This window comes from Pleurodeles waltl, chromosome 4_1, assembly GCF_031143425.1.
Source record: "Pleurodeles waltl isolate 20211129_DDA chromosome 4_1, aPleWal1.hap1.20221129, whole genome shotgun sequence".
Taxonomy (NCBI): domain Eukaryota; kingdom Metazoa; phylum Chordata; class Amphibia; order Caudata; family Salamandridae; genus Pleurodeles; species Pleurodeles waltl.
Genome location: NC_090442.1, coordinates 674,594,594 through 674,618,836, shown reverse-complemented (window position 1 = coordinate 674,618,836; position 24,243 = coordinate 674,594,594). Strand labels below are relative to the sequence as shown.

Here is a 24,243-nt window from a genome sequence, read left to right as displayed (position 1 = left end):
GATAGCTTAAGATGGGACTATCTGGAACAAGCTATGCTAAAGTTGGGGCTGGGCAAAGGATTTGTAAGGTGGACCAAACTACTATATACTAACCCGACTGCAAGAGTAAAAACAGGCAACTACATATCCCCTTCGTTTCAGGTTGGCAGGGGCACAAGACAAGGATGTCCATTATCCCCCCTTCTTTTTGCAATCGCAATAGAGCCCCTAGCGCATATGGCAAGAACAGGTCTCTACTATAGGGGCATCCCAATAAATAATTGGGCCCACTACATTGCACTATACGCTGATGACATGTTGCTCTTCCTACAAACCTTAGAATCAGACTTACCTGGGGCCATGAGAATGATGGACAGTTATGGAACTGCTTCCGGACTTCGGATTAATTGGAGAAAGTCCACCATCTTCCCACTGCACAAAGAAACCCCGGAACCAAATGACACAAGAGGCCTCCCCTGGTCACCTAACACATTCAAATACTTAGGAGTAAAGATTTACCACTCAGTAAATGACCTACTAGAAGGAAACATACAAGGAGCACTCAGAGGGATCAGAGCCAGTATGCGCTTCTGGGAAACACTACCACTAACAGTCACAGGCAGAGTGGCTCTTCTTAAAATGATAGTGCTGCCCAGACTGCTGTACTATTTCTCAACTATCCCACTCATAATCCCGAAAGCAGTATTCAAAGAGATAGAGTCCATGTCTACAAACTTCGCTTGGGGTCCGAGTAGACATAGAATGGCACTAAGAACACTCCAGAGACCTACAGCTGAGGGTGGCCTAGCCGCCCCGGATATGGAGATATACTACTGGGCAGGACAACTTCAATGGGTCGCAAAATTATTATGCAGCCCTCCAACTGACGCTGAACTATGCCTTCCCTTAAACTGCCCCATAGACAGGATACTGGGCATACTACTGAACCCCCGAAAAACCAAACAGCTGCTCCCGATAGAATGGGAGTCTGCTAGACACTGTTGGTCCCAACATCTGAAACGCTCCCGCATTAACACTCCTTACACCCCGGAGGCCCCATTGTCCTGCATGATCCATATCTCAGGGAAGCAAAATATTTCAGGCCTCAATAAACTGATTTCTCATAATATTACTAAACTAGGAGACCTATACGGGAGAGGGAAACTCCGCACCTACACTGAGCTACAAACACAATATAACCTCCCCCCGGTTTATTCATTACCCACAACGCCATCATTAAAATCGCTCAAAAAACCTGGATAACAGGAAACCTTGAACCCCCCACTCATAATAGCTGCAATACCATTTGCTCCATTGGGGATCTAAAAGGTGTAGTATCTGGAATCTATAAAGCGCTACAAGCCAGCACATGCCTACCCCTAGAAAAACTTAAAACCAAATGGCAATCGGACTTGGATGTCGCTTGAGATGAAAAGCAATGGGATCGGATCGTCTCTCATATCTATCCAGTATCCAGAAATGCCAGGTTCAAATTAATAAACCTATACATCTTTCATAGAGCTTACATGACCCCACACATGATTTCCAAAATCTACAGAACAAACTCCACAAGCTGTCCCAGATGCACGGAGCCTGCAGCCAACCTCATACATATGCTCTGGAGCTGCCCCCAACGTAACACATTCTGGGAAGAGACTTTTGCTAAAACATCAGCCTGCACTGATAGAACATTAATCAAATCCCCAGCAGTGGCGTTACTGGGGGACTTTCCACGCCCGACAGCCCTTAAAATCTCCAACAAATTTATAGACCTTGCTCTAATCCTAGCAAGACGGGACATAACCACAAACTGGAAATCACCAACGGCCCCACAAATATCCAGATGGCAAAACTCTTTAGTGAAGTGGGCAGAAGCAGAAGGAACGACACTGCTTCGCCAGGCACTACGCGAACTCCGACCAAGAGACGACGCATCCCAATGGGAATTAATCCTGGAAAAACTAAAATCACCAAATGCATTCTCCGAAGAAGCAAATAGAACCACTACGGACTCAGATACAGACTCAAACGCAACACAGGAATCCTAAGGCTCTGCTAGCGAAGACGGTAACAACTAACTCTATTGAGACCTGCCAACTGTGAATAACTTTTACATAATCTGTAGCATGAGGGGAGGGAGGGGGGAACAGTTAACTTAAGCACCTCTGCGATAATGTTATTGTTATATTCAAAAACTGTAATAAAATCTTTAAAAAAAAAAATCTCTGAATTCCGGGGTGCCCATACTAGCATGTAAATTACAGGGCATTTCTCAAATGGACGTCTTTTTTACACAGTCTTACATTTGGAAGGAACAAATGTAGAGAAAGACAATGGGCAATAGCACTTGTTTTGCTATTCTGTGTTCCCCGAAGGCTCCCGATAAAAATGGTACCTCAATTGCGTGGGTAGCCCTAATGCTCGCGACAGGAAACGCAACATGGACACATCACATTTTTACATCGAAATCTGATGTGTTTTTTGCAAAGTGCCTAGCTGTAGATTTTGGCCTCTAGCTCAGCTGGCACCTAGGGAAACCTCCCAAACCTGTGCATTTTTTTTTAAACTAGACACCTAGGGGACTCCACGATGGGGTGACTTGTGGGGCTCTCACCAGGTTATGTTACCCAGAATCCTTTGCAAACCTCAAAATTTGGCCCAAAAAAACGTTTTCCTCACATTTCGGTGACAGAAAGTTCTGTAATCTGAGAGCAGCCACAAATTTCCTTCCACCCAGGGTTCCCCCAAGTCTACAGATAAAAATAGTGCCTCACTTGTGTGGGTGGACCTAGCGCCCGCGACAGGAAATGCCCCAAAACACAACGTGAACACACCACATTTTCCCAACACAACGTGAACACACCACATTTTCCAAAAGAAAACAGAGCTGTTTTTTGGAAAGTGCCTAGCTGTGGATTTTGGCCTCTAGCTCAGCCGGCACCTAAGGAAACCTACCACACCTGTGCATTTTTCATTTTTGAAAACTAGATACCTAGGGGAATCCAAGATGGGGTGACTTGTGGGGCTCTCACTAGGCTCTGTTATCCAGAATCCTTGCAAACCTCAAATTTGGCCAGAAAACACTTTTTTCCTCACATTTCGGTGTCAGAAAGTTTTGGAATCTGAGAGGAGCCACAAATTTCCTTCCAGTGTTCCTCCAAGTCTCCCAATAAAAATTGTACCTCACTTGTGTGGGCAGGCTTAGTGCCGCAACAGGAATAGATCACACAACGGTCAACGTTGGTCCTTACATGAGGGCAACTGTTGACCCTGGGGTGATCCATTCCTGGCGCAGGCACTAGGTACAGGCACTCAAGTGGGGTAGTATTTTTATCAGGGCAGGTGGGGAAACACTGGGTGGTAGGACTTCTGTGGATTCCAGCACACTCCTGTAGCTTGTGTGACAGAAATGCAAGAAAAAAATAGAGTTTTTATTCAACATTTCAGCTTTGCAGGGTATTCTGGGTGAAAGAAATTTGGGGAATCTACACAAGTCACACCTCCGTGGACTTCTCCCGATGTCTAGTTTCCAGAAAGGTCTGGGTTTAGTATGTGTCCCTATATGGCCGCCAAGCCCAGGACCAAAAACACAGGTGCCTGCCTTACAAAACCAGTTTGTTTTGTGATAGATAATTTTGATGTCTCTACAATACAAACCAATATTGTCCCGTTTCACAGACTGTGCTTGCGAAGGGACAGCAGGACTGTCCTCATCATCTCCTTCATAATTACTGGAAGAGGAGTTATCGAATGTGACTCCTCTGACTGAAAAATCACTCCCAGAGTCTGCGCCATTGTCCTTCCCTCAGATGCTGTCTCAGTATCTGCTGTCTCAGTCTCTGATCCTATGTCAGAGCTGTCCTCTATACCCTGAGTCAGGCCTTGAGCAGCAGTCATCCAACAAGATGCAATCTCTGCTACTGGCTAAACTGTTGCTCTTAAACACTAGCCTACGTAGACAGTCACAAAATTGCTGGCGTGTGTGTGATACGTGAAACAGTAGAGGTCACCTTACCTTCGCTTTTTCCCTCAATCAGCATGTTCTTTTAAGACACTCAAAAAACACGTTGTCACATACCAATCGTCACAGTTTTTAGCACCTCTAGCGCCCAGTCCAACAATCATTATTGGTGCTCCCACTCCCATGTCCTCCTCCTCTAATTCCCTCACTACCACCCAGCAAAAGTGCCCTTCATCTCTCCATAGCCGCCCCCCCACCCACATACATTTCATTTGTATTTTAGCGCAGGTAATGGCTGACTTTACTAATGTACGCAGCTATTTACATAAAATACAGATTTGCTGTTTGCAGCAGGCATATAAACATTCTGCGTTACTTTATGGCATCAAAACTGCCACTAGACAAAAGTCTCATCCTTTTGGAGTAGAAACATAATCACAAGATTTACTTGACTTTTTTATTGTTGCCTAAAAGCTACAGTTGAAACGCGTCAGTTGAAGTATGTGCATTGCTTTGAAGACGCAAGCTGCAACTGCAAGACAACTGGTGGCAGATATATATATATATATATATATAGAGATCGCTTTAATATGTGTGTCCGGTTTTCCTGGGGACCGATCGCAGCCCCCAGGGAAAAAACACATGCACTAACAAAATCGATATATATATACACACACATATATATATATATATATCTACGTAGACATAGATATATATATATATATATATAGACCTATATATTTTTTTAGTAGTTGTATGGTTTCTTTGGGGGCCATAATGGCCCTAGGGAAACCATACAACTAATAAAAAAAAAAATATTATTGCCCCCACAGGGGGTCGCTCTGCCCACGGGTGACCCCCTGTCAAATTTTTTATTTTTTTTATTTAGTCCCCAAGGGACACCTACCTTTTTATAAAAAAAAAAGATGCCCCTGGTCTCTAGTGGGGTTTCCTGGCCCTCGATTGCAGAGGAAGGCTGTTTGAGGCTGTTTTCCCCATTGGAGCACAAAACAGTGACGTCAGCATACCTCGCGGTGCGCTGACATCACAAAGGGGCGGATGGGGGGGGGGGGGTCACGGAAGATCTTCTGTGCCTCCTGGGGTGTTTTAAAAAAAATAAAAAAATACTCGGGTGCAACACCCTCCCTGGTGTCGCCCACTGGTCGTGACCCGCACCATCGAGGTAGTGTGCTGACTCCCGCACTCAAGGGGCTAATGTGCAGATTTATAAATAATATTTTGTCAAGAGTTTAAGGGTTTAGTAGTAAATGTTAATTTATAGCAGAAATGTCCAAGCAAAAATGAATGCTCTTGTTCATTCATGATTAGTTTTACAACTGATGAGGTGGATGCACTGAAATTGTGGATCAGAGATGAGGGCACCATTCTCAGGAAAACTGTAAAATACCTTTAACATTAATGATTTAAGATTTGTTTTCAGGTGATTGGGCTGCAGCTGTGTTAAGCTGTGCTGAGGGGACCGGGGTATTACAAACTCAGGACTGCCATTTCGGTATGGATACCGTGGGCAAGCAACAGTTATATGATGTTCATTCTTAAACTGATATATTCCAAATTCAAGGTTACAACAAACATGTTGTAAATTCTGCAGCCCGAGAGCCCAGGGAAAAAGAGCAGGGTATGGGTGAAGACTGCACCCAGAGCTTGATGACACTGACCACAACCTACAAAGTCTGAGGACAGTAGAAAATATACAAGGCATGGTTAAACTTAAGTTGCATTTCCCCTGTCAGTCCACAGACGTGTAAAACATGTAGCTTCAGTCATGCCACCAATGATGTTAATGATGAAGTGATATTTGATGTCACTAGTGGTTAATGAATGATATATTTTCTAATGTCATCTGTGACTTCAAAAGCGAGATTATGAGAAGCAGTCCAAGTAGGAGTTAGGATTTTGAAGGTCACCATAATAGCTATATAAATATTTATATATACACATACACACGTATATATGTATTTACACACACTCACTCAAAAAAACAGCATAAAGTGACATTATTGTTAGGTATGGTAGTAAGATCTTAGCTTACATTAAATTAGCACCCCACCATGCACTGTTTATAACCACATCAATAATGACATGTTAAATTCTAGAAATGATGACATTGTTAATGACATCTCACCACAGTACTAAAACGGCAGACTGAAGAAAAGGTTTCCTCTGCCAATCAAAAGGCCCTATTTTCTATTTGTTTTTCAATACTTCGGGGCTCTCGTGGGACCAAACTTCCAGATATTCCCAACTTTTTCTCAGCATTAACCTCTTCATGCCCTAACCAAAGCCCCCATTTAAATGCTAATATCTTGAAAACGGCTGAAAAGATTTGCATCTAATCCCAAAAAGCAAGCTTTCGGAATAAAGTTCTTTTTGCCACTTTGGTATGATTCCGTTTTTTTCCTGCCCCACAGCGGTGGTGCATGTGCGGGTTGGGTTCCCCGCTCGTATCCTGAAAAGCTTTATTCCCCCGAGAAATATCTACTACACCCGGAAGGATCCATGCACGCCTTAATCATGGGCGTTGGCCCCCCAAGTCACCCCGGAACACAGCAGAAGCTGGACCTGGGGGTGGCGGTCCACAGGGCCATTATTCGCTCCACGAAGGGGGCACGTGCCCTCCTCCACCCCCATTAATTTAAATGAAAAGCCCTGGGGAGCTGGTGTCCCCAGGTGCGGGGGAACCTTACTTTCAATGAATTGACCCAGGGAGATGGTGGTCCCCGGGGCATGGGGGGCCGAGCAGACCCCGCATACTATTGAATCAAAGACTTAGGGAGGTGGTGGTCCCTGGGGCAGTAAATGTAACCCTGGCGGGGTACCCCAATGCACCCCTCTCCTTTATTTTTTTACATACCACTGGGACCTGGGCCACACAAGGGTTCTCTCTTTTTTGTTTTTTTTCAATTTTTGCTGCAAATTTGCAACGGCATCTAGTAGTTGTGCTCAAAACTCCTATGGGAATTAACATGTAAAATACACATTATTTTAATCCCCACCCACCCTTTCTCAGCCCCTGCTTGACAGAACACCCCAAAACTTCCCATGCACAACATGATTCAATGGCACACCTTTTTGGGACAATTTTGTGAAGATTCGTGAAATGGTGCCAAAAATATAGGCAAGTCAAAAAACGCTTTTTCTATGGAAACATGGTAGTCACTATAACTACCTACTGGTGACACACACCTATAGATAACTTTTTGAGTGACCAGCTTATACTAACACACACACACACTTGACTGCATACACGGAGAAAGAATGAAATAGGTCCTTATTCACAAATCTGAAAAACACTGGGGCAATAGAGAAGTTGTACCTTAATCTGAATCAGCAACATAAAATCAGTACTTTTATTATGACTTGTTTTATTGTGCATTACCTACTCCAACGAACATCAGTTTGGTTAATACTTTCAGGCAAATCTTTCGTTTGCTGGACTCTAGGTGCTGCTGAACACAATTATGTTAAAAAAGGCAAAAGGGAACATCTTTGAAATGAATCATGTTGAGAAGTACAACCACTTAACACAAAACCGGTACTTCTTAAATTAAAACAACACAAAACACAGACCAGATGGCTGGACAGACACAAAGAATCGTAAACATGCCAGATTTGACTTTCTTACCTTGAGGGGGGAGGTCCATCTTGGCACGTTTAAGTTCAGACATGGAGTTCTGCAGCTGTTCTATTACAAAGTCATCTTCAAAGTAGAAATCCTTGGCTAGGCTCTCTTGTAGAAATTCTATAAGTTCCTCCATGGACAACTTCATTAGATATTCTAATCACAGATAAAGACAATGTTCCAGGAAACAATGTAAATACAATTTAATAAAGTCTACGTGTGCTGTAGTTTACTTTATGAATTATTTGAAATGGTTATTATGGCAGAGTTAAAGCATGGAACTGTAAATGCAGAGATTCTAAAATGGAGAAAATGTGCAGAACGTAAGAAGTGACAATATCCTTAATCGGAAAAAAAGGGATCAATTTACTACACATACCAGCCTGTACTTATAATTTGGTGTGGTATTCATTGCAACAATCATTCAGGCTGAAATCTTTAATCCTAGGCACTAACTTAGGTTCAGTAGATTTGTATTGCGCAGATTATCAACCATGAGGGCATTTAGATGCCGGAGGGTAGGTATGGAGGTGTTCCTAGTTGTACATCCAAGAGTTCAGATTCTTGCGTATGTCGTGGAGTGTTGGTCCTGATATGTAGAGAGCGAGATTTCCAGCTTTTGGCTGCATTGAAGGAGAAAGCACAATCTCCTGTCTTGCTTCTGTGGATGCAGGCGATTCATGCGGGGGACTACATTTCTTTGGGTGAAGGGGTTAATATTTCTCCCTCATTCTATCCACATTTGTCACAAGACCCCCATTTCTCTGACAAATGCCACATACCTTGCACGTGCAATTTACATCCCACCATCTCATGTACTCGTGCTATTGTTCCTTTAACTGACAACAGGATCAACATTTGAGGGATGTGTTTCAGGGATAGCATTTCAGTATAGCAACTTCAAAATATAGATATAAGTTCTTCAATTTGCATCAATAACTTGACATATTGGGTAACAACTGACTGAGGTGTGACGGGAGGAAGTATGCCTGCTTATTAGAAATTTCAGCAAAAATAAATAAGTAACCTAGCTTGAGGACATTTGGAGCATGTGTCACCTCAGATTTGTAACTGCCCAGGTTACCCTGGGATGAAACAAGTTACCTACTTGCAACTGCAGTTCACCAAGTTTGGTATCTCTCATACACTCACCTGCTTGAATCATTCCCCTTTGTCTGGTTGCAGTCGACGGCAACACTAGACCACAAACAGCCACAGAAAAAAAGAAAATAAGCTTTCTAAGTTCAGGAAGCACAACTACCTGCATTTAAATGGCAAACTCCTGCCCTCTTCAAGTACTCTCTTTTCCACTTACCCAGTGTCCACCATATCCCAGATTTCAAAGCAAAAGTGTGAACTGGAAAAAGGATAAGGCGAGTCACAAGGCAGAGAATGGAGCAAAGTATGTGAATCAATGAAACATGTTCATGCCAGAGACCTCTTGTTACATTCAAATTGTTTTTTTTCATGCAATGGCTTTGGTTATTCTCTTGGAGGGAACACTCCAAAACATTTCATCTCCCGATGATAGGCCTGCCTCTTTCTTGAGCCAATAAAGGCCTTTACTTTGCCTACCCTGAAGGGTCTTTCATACGCTCACATGTTTGCATCAGAAGAGTGAGCAGTATCAGCAAATGTTAAATAAAGGAAGGGGAGACAGAAGTAGGCTTACATTAACGAAGAAGTTGCTGCAAAGAACTGCTTGTACCGCAGCAGACACCCTCGCGGATTCAGTGTCCAGGACGTAATGCTTAGTGAACATGCTGCAGCTCTTCGCAGGCAGCTAGCACCGCCCCACTCTTCTTGTGGACTGTGTTCAGTCTCAGTTTGAAAGAGGAGTACCGGCTTTGTTGCGGAACAATGTATTTGCTGCCTTTAACCTTCTAGTAAGACCCTGGTTTTAAAGAGGTCGACCTTTATTGGGGTAGCTGAAAAATATAGCGAGTGCTGGTTTTAAAATAAAACTTTTAGGCAAATTAAAATACATAAGGATGACCAGGAGGATGGTGAAAATAAGAATCAGCGGACACCGAACAATGCCGGGTGCTTCCAGAACTCAACAAACATGACTGCCCACTTCACTACAAAAGATCATACGGACAATGATCTGCGCTGGACAGTGATTGCGGAGATAACCACAAGTACCAACATGGCCCAGACACTACTAGCACATGAAAAACGTTGGGTGTGCAGATTACAAACTAACCTCTCTGGGCTCAATGATGGCATACTATGGAATCAATTCAATGCCTTACAAAGATGTGCCCACTGTAGGGTAGATGAGTTTGTCTGACACACGAGACACAGGTATTATGTTTTCTAAAGATCTGAACGTTGGCTGTGAATATACTAATCTTCCAACAGTCACTCACAAACTACCCACTTAACAGGACTGATAGTTGAACCCTCTCACCCATATAGCACACACATCTCCACGTGAAACTACATGAACATGAAAGATCAACAATAGAGAGCCTTTACAAAATTGTTATTAAGTTACGCATTGATATTCTGAAATAATAGGACAGTGAACATGGCCATTCTCTTGGTGACAATTACCAGAATGCAATTGCAAGTACTCCTCATCTAATGTAGAGACTGTACACTTCCAAATGAGAGGATCATATCAAGAGCCTCTTAAATAATACAATGCATTTGGTACTTTGGATAAGGCGGGACACTTGACATGACAAAAATTTGACCTCTATCCACATAAGGCAGTGCCACTCTTGTCTGCCGATGACAGTAGTACAAAGATGCCGGCCCCACAGTGCATTAATCAATCTAACTACATTTCCCATGACACCGATGCTGGTCACATGATACATGTTGTGACGTAACGTAACGTTACTGATCTAGGCACCTCACTTTGAGGAAACATTTCCTTCAAAAAGGATGGAGGATAACACCATAACTGGCAGACAAGACGTTTTCGGGGTGTTACTATGTGTTGAAAGGTAACATGGCACCCTTGGTGACATGAGTAGAATAGACACTACTTACCAAGTGAGCAAAAAAGAATGAATGACACCTGAGGGCAGAGCAACTGACAGTCAGTCTATTCCCTCCCCCCTCCATAAAAAAATGTGATAACTGAATTATTAAGGACACTATCTCAACATGTGACTACAGGGGCATACCCCGCCTCTTCTTACGCTGCACAGAACTTTCGCAGTGAACTTCACAGTGTGACCTCACCTTGTATATATGTCTCCTCTTCAAAGCTTTCAAATACATGTTAGTTCAAGGCAGAAACATGTTGACTTTATAAAGAGTGTAGGGCCATTATGTCCCATTGCCATCTTACATCTGTTTTTATCTATTAAACAGGTATTCCTGGCTGGCACAAGATATTTTTAAATTTAGGAAGACCCCAGCAGGATATTATCCAGAGAGCTTCCCCGAACATTGTTGAGCCTGTCCAGGTTTATAGGTACTAGTATGAGACTCAATGATGAAGCATGTCACTTCTACAGTGGATGAGAGTCTTTACCCGGTGGGTCATTTTCCATTGAATTACCATAATTAAAATGGTGAGTTCTGATAACTGTTGGTTTCAGGATACCTTTTGTGTTGAAAAAGACAAAGAGCTAATGATGCTGATTAAAAAAGAATAAGCCCTAACTATATAGAAGAAAAGTCACCTTCTAAAACCTACAGGGATCAGAGCCTTTTTAGAACTTCTGGAAGGTTTTGAGAAGAAGATCTTGAGGGCAACAGGTTCATTGAGATGGAAGACTGATAAGGCCTGGCTATGCACGCAGGATTACTGTGCAGGGTGAATTCATCTTTAGCACACTTTATGTATAATTCCTTGAACTTAGCCACTTGTAAAGATTGTATTCAGTTCCCATGCTTTGGGGGCATCTACACAGGCATGGAGACCCTGCAGAACTCTGACAGAATCTGGAGATGCTCCACTGTAACAAAATTGCTCTTAAGCCCGAATTCAGCCAGATCTAAGAGGCATGCAAGATACTGATGCACCCAGTCATGTACGATTTACATAGTTAAGGAAACATTTACAATTTGGGCCGTATGTTTTTGTGTAAATTACCTTGGCCTTTCCTGCAGTGGTTCAGGATCACTAAATGGGCAACGTCATAGTGCTCCAGAGCCACGGTATATAACTGAACGAAGATGGACAGGGATGACTAAGAGAGAAGGGAGAGGCAATAAACAGATGTAGGAGGACTAGGTACTAGAACTGTTTGGGCAACACTAGCGCCACAAGAGAAAAACGTGACATCGCTTACACCTCACCTTGGCTATTGTCTGTGACAGGAGGGGAGAAATAGTAGAAAGACGCAGTTGAATGTTGTGCTCCAAACTGCCAATGAAAATGCTTCTCCCCTAATCCGCAGTTGTTAGTGTCTGCTGTCAAATAACTAGCATTGCCCGCTTGCTTTTGTTGCAAAAGGTGGACTGGGTCATCCCAGCCACAAAAACAGTTTCTGAAAAAGCTTCTGATTTATCCCTTCGATCTGCTGCGTGTCCAACATTCCCTAGTCCCTGAAAGATGCTTCATCTTCAGTGAAATGCAGTGTTAAGTTGCCCATGTCCACAGTTGGTGCGCTTCTTCCAACAGTACTGGGAATGGCTTCCCCTTCCTGGTTTATGTAAAACATGGATCTGTTTTCTCCTAGTGAACAACTGTTGAAGCTTGATAACTTCTGGGTAGGAATTGGGTGAGGCCCCTGTGTATAGCTGGAGTTTGAGCACATTTATGTGTCGTGTCTATTTGCAAATGCCCAAAGTCCTTTTGCTGAGAGGTCCTGATGGTAAGCCCCAGTTATTCAGTGAAATATCTGTGTTCCTTACCATACTGAATGGTGGTGATTAGAAAGAGAGGCCCATAGCGGTGTTGCTGTTTTTGGACCACAAGAATGGCCATAGTCCTTTGACTGAAACTTTTTAAAGGCGAGTCCTCAGCAATCCAAGGGCAGGCCTGTGGTCATTAGGAAACTAAATGGTTGCGGGTCGAAAAGCAGGCAGTGGCAGTATTGTTTTGTCAGCCCACAACTGAATGTTGCTAAGTCCCATATAGACCCTCTCCTTATTCTGCCTCCACCTCATCATCTTCTGCAGTATCATGATCAGTCTGACATCGGACAAATAAAAAAGGTAGTATCTCAGGCTGCTGCTGTGATGGAGGTAGTGGAGGCTGCTAAGGGTGTGGCTATGTCAAAGGTGGATGGGGTGCTAACAGGAACATGCACCATAATAGGTCATGCAGGTCTACCAAGACGTGCACCATAGACAGCTAATGATAACATTGCTCAGCACAAGATCAGTCATAATGTCTGCCATAGTGAGTGTGGCCAAACCACTATAATTACTTTCTTCCTCAGGACCATATAGAGACATCAAGAGATCACCCTGCGATGAGTAATGTATATCCTGGTCCTGGTAAAAAAAAAAAATGACATTTTTCACTTAAATAGGCAGAAATGTGGGCTGGTCCAAAGATGCCCTGATATTTATCATGACCCTCTTCCAAATTCATTCCCTGTAGCTTTACAAGCAGTACAGGCCATACCTTGCTGAAAGACCATTGTGATGGCAACTGGATTAATGAAATTCCCATGCAGGTGAAGAGGTGACTACTGTAGTCATAAAGAATTTTGTCATTGATGGGACGGTCGTCAACTATGTGTCAGATCTCTTCATTGATGGAGTAGTAAGTGGAGTAGCCGATGATGGGGACAACATCGAAGAATCTGCCATCACTGATTTTGATGATGAGGAAGGATGTGTTTTTTTTTTTGTCAGACGGATGGTGTTATATGGTTCCTACTGTGATAACAGAACTGTGTATTAGGACAACAGAACTTCAAAATGTGGGAGACTAAGTCCGTCCATACCGTCAGAATCTGATGTCCCAAATCCTGGCTTACTCACAGGGCCTCGTCTAAACCCCCAAACCAACCGGGGTGGAAGGTGGTTGTGGCAACCTAAATATGACACTCTGACTCCCCAGTGAAGTCATGGAAACAGATCTTACCCTTTTGCTAAATTACTCATGCATGCCCACGCGAGATACGTAGAAGATGCAAGATAAGTTTATAATACGTTTATTGAAACAGTCCTAATCTAGCATAAAGTGAAAGAGCTGTGATAATTGTCCAGATGAAACAAAGCAAACTAATCAGCATCATAAACATGGTTAAAATGATAAACAATCCAACCATGGTGAATGTGATTCTAGATGTTGAAGCAGTTGCAGAGGTTCCCACATAACCCTAAAACTATACTTGAGAGCATAGCGGGTGTCCCCTTCTGTTTGGTCCGATCTAAGGGATTAGCCCCAGGCCCATACCTGTAGACAGTGTCTGAAGTCCGCCTGTAGTGTAGATGGCAATCCTCTCGGGATGGTAGATTAGCACCAGCAGAGCTGCATGTCAAACAGTATTCGTACCAGGATGGTAGTGGCTGGAATGCCCTCTGCCCCTTCTATGTCAGTGCATTGCTTATATAATAATCCCTACTGTGTTTGAAGCACAGGTCTGATGCAATGCTGTGCTAGATGTTAGATGTTATCTCCTAAACGGGCAACACAAACTAGCATATTATGTACACTGTCATTAGCCTTGGACAGAAAGTACTGACTACATGTCGTGCAAAGGCTAACAAGCAGCTCGTTCCTTATATTCCTAGAATAAAGGTAAGAAATTAAAATAAGTAAAAATCATTGCTAAAAACAGACTTACTAAAACAAATAAAATATGGAGCTAAAAAAGGGGGAACCAACACGGGTCCAAGAGGTCCTCACAACAATGACATGCCAAGGATGACTTATTAGTGGAAGAGTAAATAACTCCAGAGATGGTGTTGGTTTCAATGTGGTCTTCCACGACAATGACCTTATTGATGGTGTTTTTGGATGGAAAACATGTGAGAAGTGGATTACCTCAGACTACTTCATTGTCTTAATCTCAGTCTTCTTGAGGGCTTTGAAAGATGATTTTTGCTTCTCTATATAAGAGACTTAAGTATACTTTTAGCTCCCTCCTTTTCGTTAGAGGGCGACAAAGGGACACTCTATCACAAATGATAACCTGATGATGGAGGTTCCACTTTCTTGAGCTGATAAAGGACTGATTTCCCTACCATTAACATTCTTGGTGAAAAACTCTGGTAAATTTTGCACTCTGGAAATCTTTGGCCTGGGTACCGAACATGCAATATATCCACAAATCATGCAGGTCCTCTAAGTGAAAGTACTTTTGCCACAAGCCCCACATGGTCTAAAGAGAGCTTTCCTGAAACAATCCAACATGATGAAATCAAAACACAGCATCTGCCCCAAACAGACAACAGTTATACAAGAAAAATGCTGCAAATTGAGTTGGGATGATCCAGGATCCTTCACGCCTGGAGAATTCTTAGTTTGTCTTATTGAAGAGGAATAAGCAGAGCTCAGTGGAGACTCCCTGCGCACACAATGTGCAGTAGAAATATGAGCTATGGCAACCTCTAGGGTAAGTGGAGTTCAGAGCATTTCAACTATATGATAACAGTTTGGGTCTATTCCAATTAGGTTTACATGCTACTTCCTGCATACAAGACTTGTGGTAGAAATGTGAGCTATGGTAGGCTCTGGGGAGAGTGGACTTCAGAACTCTAACTTAATTGGTTGGAGTGCGGGCCATTTCCACCATTTGCAATCAGGTAGATGTGATTCTAAATTCCTACAGTTCATTCTCTTTTTTGTGGCTGTTTGTAGAGTAGTGCTGGCACTGTATGCAACCTGAGACACGCTTGACAATGGAGAATGGTTAAGCATGTGGATCTAAGAAGGATCCCATGCTGAAGAGTCAAATAAAACCCTGGATTGTGTAATGCTCTAGAAATTTGACCATTGTGAAAACGGAGGGATGGTAGCTGAAGATGACAGTATTTCATTCAAATATCTATATGAATCACACAAACTCTGAAGGAGAATCCTGAAAAAAATATGATCTGGTCGTCTATGCCCCTGAACCCGCCAATAACAAGAGGGCAAGGGGTTTCTTGCTATGCTCGGGCTATCATAAAGTATTTTCTATTTTTATTTTATCCTGACTCTCCAACGTGATCTGCTATTTCAGCTTTCGAAATGCTGGATTTGCATAGATTAAAACAATAAAAAACGGCAATAAAGACGACCAGTCCAAGAGCCAAGCCACAGCCATTTTCTGATGCATGCACTGGCCCACTGTGCCCGTACATATCCACCTCCGCGTTCCTTGTTGCACAGGTAGGCGCTCCATGGACGAGGTAGAGTCCCCCCAAAGGAAAGACCGTGCTACTCTTCTACTGCAATTGTGCTGTTGGGAGCAGGGCTTGCCTCGAGTGCTAAGTCTTAAGAGTGACCCTTAACTCAAGAAATAACAGATCGATTTGTTTTACGTCAATACCTCTTCCAGCTTCTCCAGCTGTTTTGTGATTTGGCAATGTCTATACGGATAAAATGCAAACTATTAGCAACTGGAAAATGAAAAAAAACATGAAAAGGGGCATGCAAAATTCCTAACAGCGAGTAGAGGCTACATGCTTCAGAGGCACAAATAGTAATCACCAGGCAGTAACCTGCACTCACATGGGACAGCCAATCAATAGCAGCCTATCCACGCACTGCTGCCCCTCATCTGTGAGCAGCTGGTGCGGGTCGTCGACCACCACCATGTAAAGCTACGTCAGAACAGGGGAAAGTGGCTTCATGGGGATTACTGTACAGCAACGTCTTAGGTGTGTCAGTTGCACAGAGCACAATGGGGCGACACCCGATATGGGTCTGCCTGGGGGAGAGAAGAAAGTGAAATGTATGTTTGTAGGTAAAGATAGACCTCGACTCTGCAACAGCTTGCACCAGAAGAGCCGCAGGGATACTAAATGTTCATCAGGAAATTAGAGTGAGAACTTCAGGGCAAACTCAATACCACCTTCTCTGACCTTATAATGTTTTACTATTGGGCGTAGAGCCTATTAGGAAAGAGTTTTGCGTGTTAAGTTAGGAAAGGTTTGCAAAATTAACATGTAATAGGAGACGCTGCTTTCTTTTATGTAAATTTGTTTTAGGAAGAGCAACACAGAAGCAAGAGGTAATCCATATAGTTTGTTGGAGGGGTTGTACTTAATATTGAGGATGGTGGTGCTGAAATCACACTTGCTTTAGGTGATTCTAAAAGGAGTTCTTGTTTAGTGCCAGTTGGGCTAAAATATTACATAACGGCAGATTATTTTATAATGTGATCTGTATACTTGGAAGTAAAATTAATGAAGAAGTATTAATTTAGCTCCAGTATTAATTTAGCTCTAGGGTTATTAATTTAGCTTTAGGAAGACCAGTAAAATCTAGAGAAAGGAGGAAGAAACTCCTGTGGCTGAATTGCAGACTCCTGTGAAAGGAAACCTAGTCTGAAATTTCAGTTTCCACACAATATGTCAAATAGGGCAAGAAAATATTTAGAGAGTACATCTTCATTCCAACACAGGTTAAGGAAGTGCAATGCATCAAACAAACACAAATGTAAAAGAAAACAAAGAACCTTTTTAAAATTTCAAACAGTATGGTTATATTTTACATGCCTCTTTTGTGTGTTGTGTACAACAGGTATTTCTATGGCTCCACTCTTGTGTTGGCTCTTAGTGACGAGCTAGACCAAGCCAAGACAGACAAGCTTCGCTCCTGCTCGACTCGCCCATTAAATTTCTAGCCGTGCCCAGTATGTTGGATTCTTGGGGGATTCTGAATAAACGTCTTTCACAATTTTAGAAATATGTGTTCAAGTGACCGTACATAAGCACCTCTCTCGGATACTGAATAGAAAATGTTTGAATGAGCAGCATACCCAATGTTTTCTCTTGACCCTATGACAACTTGGGATTCCACTACAGATGCATGATGGAAGCGGGGTGCGGACCTCCACCTGCTTGTTTCACTCTATGATATCAGGATCCTGGAGTGCTAGGGGCAGATGGGTGAGAGGAGAACTGTACAGAGCCGAGAGCAGTGTAACGTGCATTTAGGAGAAAACAAGGTGACAGGCGTTTTTGCAGAATGGAGGACAAGGGCCTTCTAAAGAATGTGGGGGTGACTGAGCGAGCAGCTGCTTCATAGTGTCTAAGGAATGAATCCAAACATGAGTGCTGTGTGTCTGTGGGGGAATAACAGGAAAAGCAAACTCGGAGAGCAGTGGCAGAAGCTGGGAGCACACATGAGACTTTTCACACTGAAAAGTATCACCTTTAACTGTTAATGACGCTCTAAATGCAAATTATATGACATTTACACACATAAATATTGATGAAATCAAGAGACAACAAATAAACTGGAAGAGCGTTGAAGCCTACTAATGTCAGCTAAACCTAAACATCTTCCTTGCTGCCTGAGACAGATTGTAAAATCCTGCAGTGGAATTGAAGATCTGAAATAATACATTTCTTAACTTTTTGAAGATTCATCTGTGCGACTTAATTTTAATTGACTGCATTTGTAAAAAAAGAAAATCTGCAAATCTACCTAGAAGTGGGCATTGTGTCAGGGATTTGAGGCAAAATATTTACACTTTTGTGCAGCGACAACCAAAGTAGGTTCAAAGGGTAAGTAACTTATGTCATATATGCGCAAATGAAAGGCGGAAATGATTGATTGACATTTTGCATCAGGTTTCCTATTCAGGTGCTGGACGCGAGACACTTTCTTACTTCGGTGCAGTTTCAAAATCGTGTAAGACATCGCGGTTAGCACTCGCTCTCCTTCTAGTATGTAGATGTCCCATATCCTTAGGCTTAAAGTAAACGGAGTCTATAACAAGAAGGCAAGAGAAGTACAGTCAAGTGTAGTTCGTGTAAACCTTTTACTAACACTCCAAGCATGACCTAGAAAATATTGGAGAATCATTCACAAGTTAACATGAGGGTAGTCTACATGTTTGGTGAGCCAGACATTCACGATTAATGAGGAGTGAGTGAGTGAGTGAGTGTGTGTGTGTGTGTGTGTGTGTGTGTGCGCGCGCGTGGGCATATCAAGGCCAAACGTCCAAGGATCGGCCTGATCATGTTGCTGCCCATTGGTCCATAATCTTATGACAGCGCGTAAAGCAGACGACAGAACAGAGGTTTTACCTTGCCTCATGGATGGAGGTGTGCATGGTCACGGTGGACCTGGTTAGGAAGGAAAACCACTAAGAGGCCAACATAGGAGAAGATACTTGGAATGCAGCTTGGTTGAAAGTGGAGCAAATGTCACAGAAATTCACATGAAGCACCAAACGTCTGTTAAAGAATTTGGCGTAAGGTAGAAGAAGCCCAGTGCAGCCTGTATCGTTATATAGCGTACAGTGGTGGCCAGCCACAACTTACACCTCACTGTGACAAAAGACAACAAAGAAGAGTAGTGACCATATGCTCAAGTGACTGCAGATCAACAGCTACAAAAAAACTGAAAAAAATGTGGGGGTCGTAAATAATATTTGTTTGCGTTAAATAAGAGATTCAACCGGACAGACAGTTAGAAGAGGGTCTTGTCTCACCACAACCAAAACGTTTGCACATCTCCTTAAAAAGAAGCGTGTGCTTGTGTTTAACATGCACTGTTAACGAAAAACACATTTGGTGCCTCGTTTGTCAGGCAATAAATGCACTCCAAATATTAAAAACATTAAATAAAGAAGCATACATTATATATCACCAATATTATTTACTGATTCCATGTACTTCGGTACACAAGCCCCCTCATTAAAACTGACCTACTCATTACCTTGTATTCCTTCACCTCGATTTCAATGTGAGCATGCTATCCATGTCAAAGATGCTTCAGTATGCAAAATAATACTACCTAACCCATGTGGTGATGAAAAACCCATAGAAATACATAGCTTACTAACCCGATCCAGGAAGCACTGGAAAAACCACTTCATTGTATACAGGCTGGAGTGGAGCTCCTGGGAGTCCTGCAAAGAAGCAACAGTTGAATATAATTTTACAGCAGGGCCAAAGGGCTTGGACTCTATAACACAAGTGACAGACAGTTGGCAGATATGTACAACCCTGGCCGGGGAGGACCATACATTGATATTAGAGGTCCTAGATTGGCTGTCATTTTAAAATCCAAGCAGGTTCTGTGACAGCCAGTGATCTTCTTCTGAATACCTGTATCCCAAAGTCAGCCAATTTAAACCAGTTTGCTGACGTTGCTTTACTTTCACACATTTAATTGAGGGCTGTGGAGCAGCAGGTAAAACTGGGAGGAGTACGTTTATTATACTGCAGCTTTCAGATGTACATTTAATTACAATCTGGTAATGTAAGGAAGAAAGTAAACAGGATGAAGCGGATAAGTCTCAATTGAGAGACAAAGAAATGTTAACTGGCTTGATGGAGTGGGTCATGTACCAGGGAAAGACCATCCCAGCGACCCAATCTACAGAGACATGGAGTCTTACAAGCATTATAAGAGCTGCTAAAGGAAATGTACATGGATAAAGGCCAATGGGCCTCGGTTGTCAAAGAGGATATTGTCCTTACCAAGCCGTTTCTCGGATCTCGTAACCCAGTATAAAATGGGAAGTTTGATACCGAGGATAATGCCAAGTTAAACATCCCGTCATAAAAGGGAGTAACCCATATTGACCATCTCCTGGAAATTAACAGCCTAGGAACAGGTAGAGCCCGGTTGAACCCAGGTATATGGGCCCACAATTAGGTTAACACTTCTATATTCATAATCCTCGAAGCAACAAAAACTCAACAATTTACTTACCAAATGCTGCTTAAGTTTATTCATAAATTTCTTTAATATCCTATCATGATGCTCTTGAAACCTTAATAGTTTAGGGAAGCCAGGGACAAAAAAGCCTGTAAGAAAACAAAGTAGTATGGGTTGTAAAAAACACAAACTGCAGTCTAAAAGCAAGTTTTTTTTTTTTTTAATTCCCTTTTCTCTATATCGAAAATGTAGACTTTAAGATGCCATTCTGAACCTAGACTATTACATTCTAGGACTGCAGAAATTATCAAAACCCGACTATTTCATAATTGCTCGGAAATATAAATACAAAACAAATACGTGTGCCAAATAAAATAATTCAACTCATGTTTTTGCAACCAGGCTAATTCATTAGCCCACCCCAGTTATTACAGATTGAACTGCTTGTGTGTGGTGGATTTCGTTACTGAAAGAGTATTACAGTTGTCTTACAACAAACTACAGTTAACACGTCGTATAATATAGACGAAAAACCTAAGGATTGCAAAACAAATCTTAAACAACATAAATATGAATATGGATACTTGAAGAGCCAAATCAGTGCAGAAAGTGGAATATGAGCAACATCAAACACACTTCATGTTTGAACACATGGATGCAGCAAATACATCAGAAAATGTATGGGCGGAAGCACAAAACAACCATTACTTGGCCAAAAGTTACATTATATATGATTACAGTTTCTGTACTCTACGAAAGGAAGTTACCCGAGAACTGTGAAATACCACAAGCCACTAACAGATAAGTGTAGCCCAAAGAGGAAAACTGTACTAGAAATGGCAATCAGGCCATAAATATAAATACCTACAAAGATGGGAATACATCCAGTGAAGTTTCAGTGGTGTGCGTACCCCAGTAGATAGGTGAAGAATGCAGTAAACACTGTCAGTCAGGGAAGTTGGTACTCAACAGCCAATCGCATCCAGTATGAAGATTAGTTAAATGATAAAGATGATAAAAGCACGACCCAAGTAACAAAAACAGAAAAGGTGTCATAAGTGTTGACGTGCCTCAACTTGCACCCAGATAAGGGCTGCCATGCTCTGCTTGCCAAGCAAACCTCATAACCAGGCATAAAATAACATAACTACATCGCTCTAATGAGGAAAGAGAAAACCATCAACGCTTCTGGAAGCCGTGCCCATCCTAAGTGCATTTTCCAACTAACAGGCCGGAGACCAGGCATCTGGACTTAACCAAAACCTTGCAGGAAAAACTGCAAATTTGTCTTTGCTAGTACCTGTGTTACAATCATGGCTATTCTGAGCAATGCTTTCAGTAACAGGCTGGGGTATAATAAAGTCCTATTAATATCATCTTGTGTGTGTGTGTTCACCGATTCAAGATGGGTGCAGGAACAGGGTTAAGACCCTAACAATTCCAGCGAGTTCTCTGGCAGATCTGTTGTACTAAACATCACCTACCCAACAAATGTGTGTAGCTCATGGAGAAGGGAGTGCTCCCTGTTTTGTTTTTCTCTGAAAAGCTATACCCTGGAAGCTATGGAAATCTAGCTCGGTGTATTCCAGAAAAAAGGGGTACTCAACAGCACCTATCACCAGCTCATCTTTAAAACATGAGCTTAATTTTTGCATAAGTAGGATGCAGAAGAAATATCAAAGGGCAGGGTGATTTGTTCTGGAAGAGAAGAGTTCTCCAATTACCATTTTCTGCTGAACAATCGCTAATGTTAGATATTACTTGCACATTTTATTTGTGAGCTACTAAATTTGTTTTGGAGTAATTGACGATAAATATTCAAGTATATCAGCTACTCTAATGGATTTACTAAAAAATTCTACTTAGAAACATGAGGATCACGCTGATGGCTCCGAGTACGGCAAACTCATTTCTGTCCTTGCTTTCAAGGCTCATCTCATAGTTATCCTTCATTAACCTAATGAGCCCATTAGGTCTCCTCTTCCTCTGAAAAAAGAAGCAGTCACCTTTCCAAGCAAAGTAGCCACCTCCTTTGAATGGTCTGCATTTGGTTGGCTCTCAGCCAGAAGCAGAGACCATATCAAACTTCATAGACTAGTCTTCAACGCTGGTCATGGCCGGGCATTCTATATACCTCACCACAGCCCAACTTGTTCACTACAATCTTCTAACATTATCTACTCTCAGATACCATACGCCAATCCGCCTAGCTTGACTTTCACTCACTATATCTACTTGGCTCTCTTCACTAGAACCAGAAACAATATCCATTAACACCACCTTAAAACACCTCAAATTAAGAGAATCACAACATGATTTAGACCATGTCACCTCCCTAACCTCAGTTTCAAAGGATAAAAATTAAACTAGAAATATATTTAAGAATTTCTTGTTCTTGCTGTTCATCCGTCACCTTTTAGCTTCCATGTCTCACACCTCAATCTCAAGTATTTTTTGAATTATGTCATCAAAAATCTAAAATGCAGAAAAACAAAGAAAGTAACACGTATTTCCCTTTCACAGAGTGTTAAAGAACCTATTTTATGCCTTCAGGGTGCACTAGCAGGAAGAAAAACAGCCTAAGATTGTGCAACTGCTTCATGAATGTTGATGGGTGTTAAACGTTGTGTTTCTAAAATACCTTTTTTTGTCTTTTATACCTTATATTCTGGATAATCTTATTTGAAGATAACGTGTGGACTACATTTGAACTCGTTTCGTCAGACAACAGTCTTGAAATGGAAATGAATACAAATGGCCGAGTGGCATTCACACTGTAAGCAGGTCGTGTTGATTTGCGCAATTCTGTGGCAGTAGAATTTCCCGCGTAATTCTGAGTTTACAGTAATTCAAACTGCTGTGGAAGAGAAACACGCCCTGCTAGCATTTCAGCATACGCCATAGAACACAGGGACTCAGACAATCAGATGTTCATATCTCTCTACAAAAAAAAGTTACAAGTTCTACTCTGAAAAACGTGGCACACTAGGATATCAGCTGGCCCAACAACCTCTTTAGCTGTGCAACTCTTGGGCACTTGAAATACAAAAAAAATTTGAAGTTAAAATTGCTACAATTCTTTGTTGTGTATCTTTAGGAAGATGAAACCGGCAATAGAACCGGGTATGTGCTTAGGAGTTTATTATAGTTTGTAATGACAACATACGGCATGTGGAGCACACATCTGTTCTACAGCTGTTTTTGCCCTAGCTTGAGTCTTTAGACACGTGGAGAGTAGATAAAACAACCAGGAACAAAACCCGTAGATTTAGCTTGTTTCTAATATGGGGAAAACTGGATCCGTCGTCTGTATGGAGTTGCACGTCATGGACAGTTGCCATAATGTCCAGCAAACACACCATGATCAGCTTCCAATAATTAATAATATAGTTCCAAATTTTTGATAGCTTATATCATGCCCACCGGCCACATCATTGGCAATTAACAAAATGCCCTGTTACAACCGAAGAAAACTGAAAATTGTGGTCCAAAGGGTTGAGTATCGTAGACCACCGGTTTATAACCTGGGATGCGTGGACCCTACTCCGACTATAAAACTAAATAATATTAACAAATTGATTAAATGCGTATACAAAAGGCAAAAAAAAATATTGACGTAATTAAAAATGTTCTGTAAATGTGGAGGTATTGGAAACCGGGGGCTTGGAATTAAGTTAGAATTCTTATTTTGATTCTCAGGAGCAACTGAAATATGGCCGATCGCGGCCTCATCATGAGTACTGGAGAGCCGCACACCACGCTTCTACCGAGGCCGCCGATCGGCCATACTGGATTCCTTTTGTTATACTTCAGTAGAACATGCATTCGTGGCAAAAAAAAAAAACGACTAAGTAATATGCTCAGTGCTTAATTTGCAAAAGAAAGTGTTTTGGTGCCCAAGGCTCTGCTCAGAAGCCTGTGGCCAATGCAATTAAATGTCAGCGCGCAGAATATCTGGGCTGCAGTCTT

At 42.1% G+C, this 24,243-nt stretch overlaps 1 protein-coding gene across 1 annotated transcript in view; it reads right to left on the bottom strand.

Annotated features, from left to right (window-relative positions):
* The window catches only part of USP6NL (USP6 N-terminal like), a 751,219-nt gene that overhangs the window by 147,874 nt on the left and 579,102 nt on the right, over positions 1-24,243 (bottom strand). Inside the window, exons 10-13 of the mRNA XM_069229194.1 lie at positions 20,329-20,423; positions 19,454-19,519; positions 18,273-18,372; positions 7,587-7,739 (exon numbers count right to left, since the gene is read on the bottom strand). Coding sequence (XP_069085295.1) covers positions 7,587-7,739; positions 18,273-18,372; positions 19,454-19,519; positions 20,329-20,423 — 414 coding nt within the window. The remainder of the gene's footprint in view (positions 1-7,586; positions 7,740-18,272; positions 18,373-19,453; positions 19,520-20,328; positions 20,424-24,243) is intronic.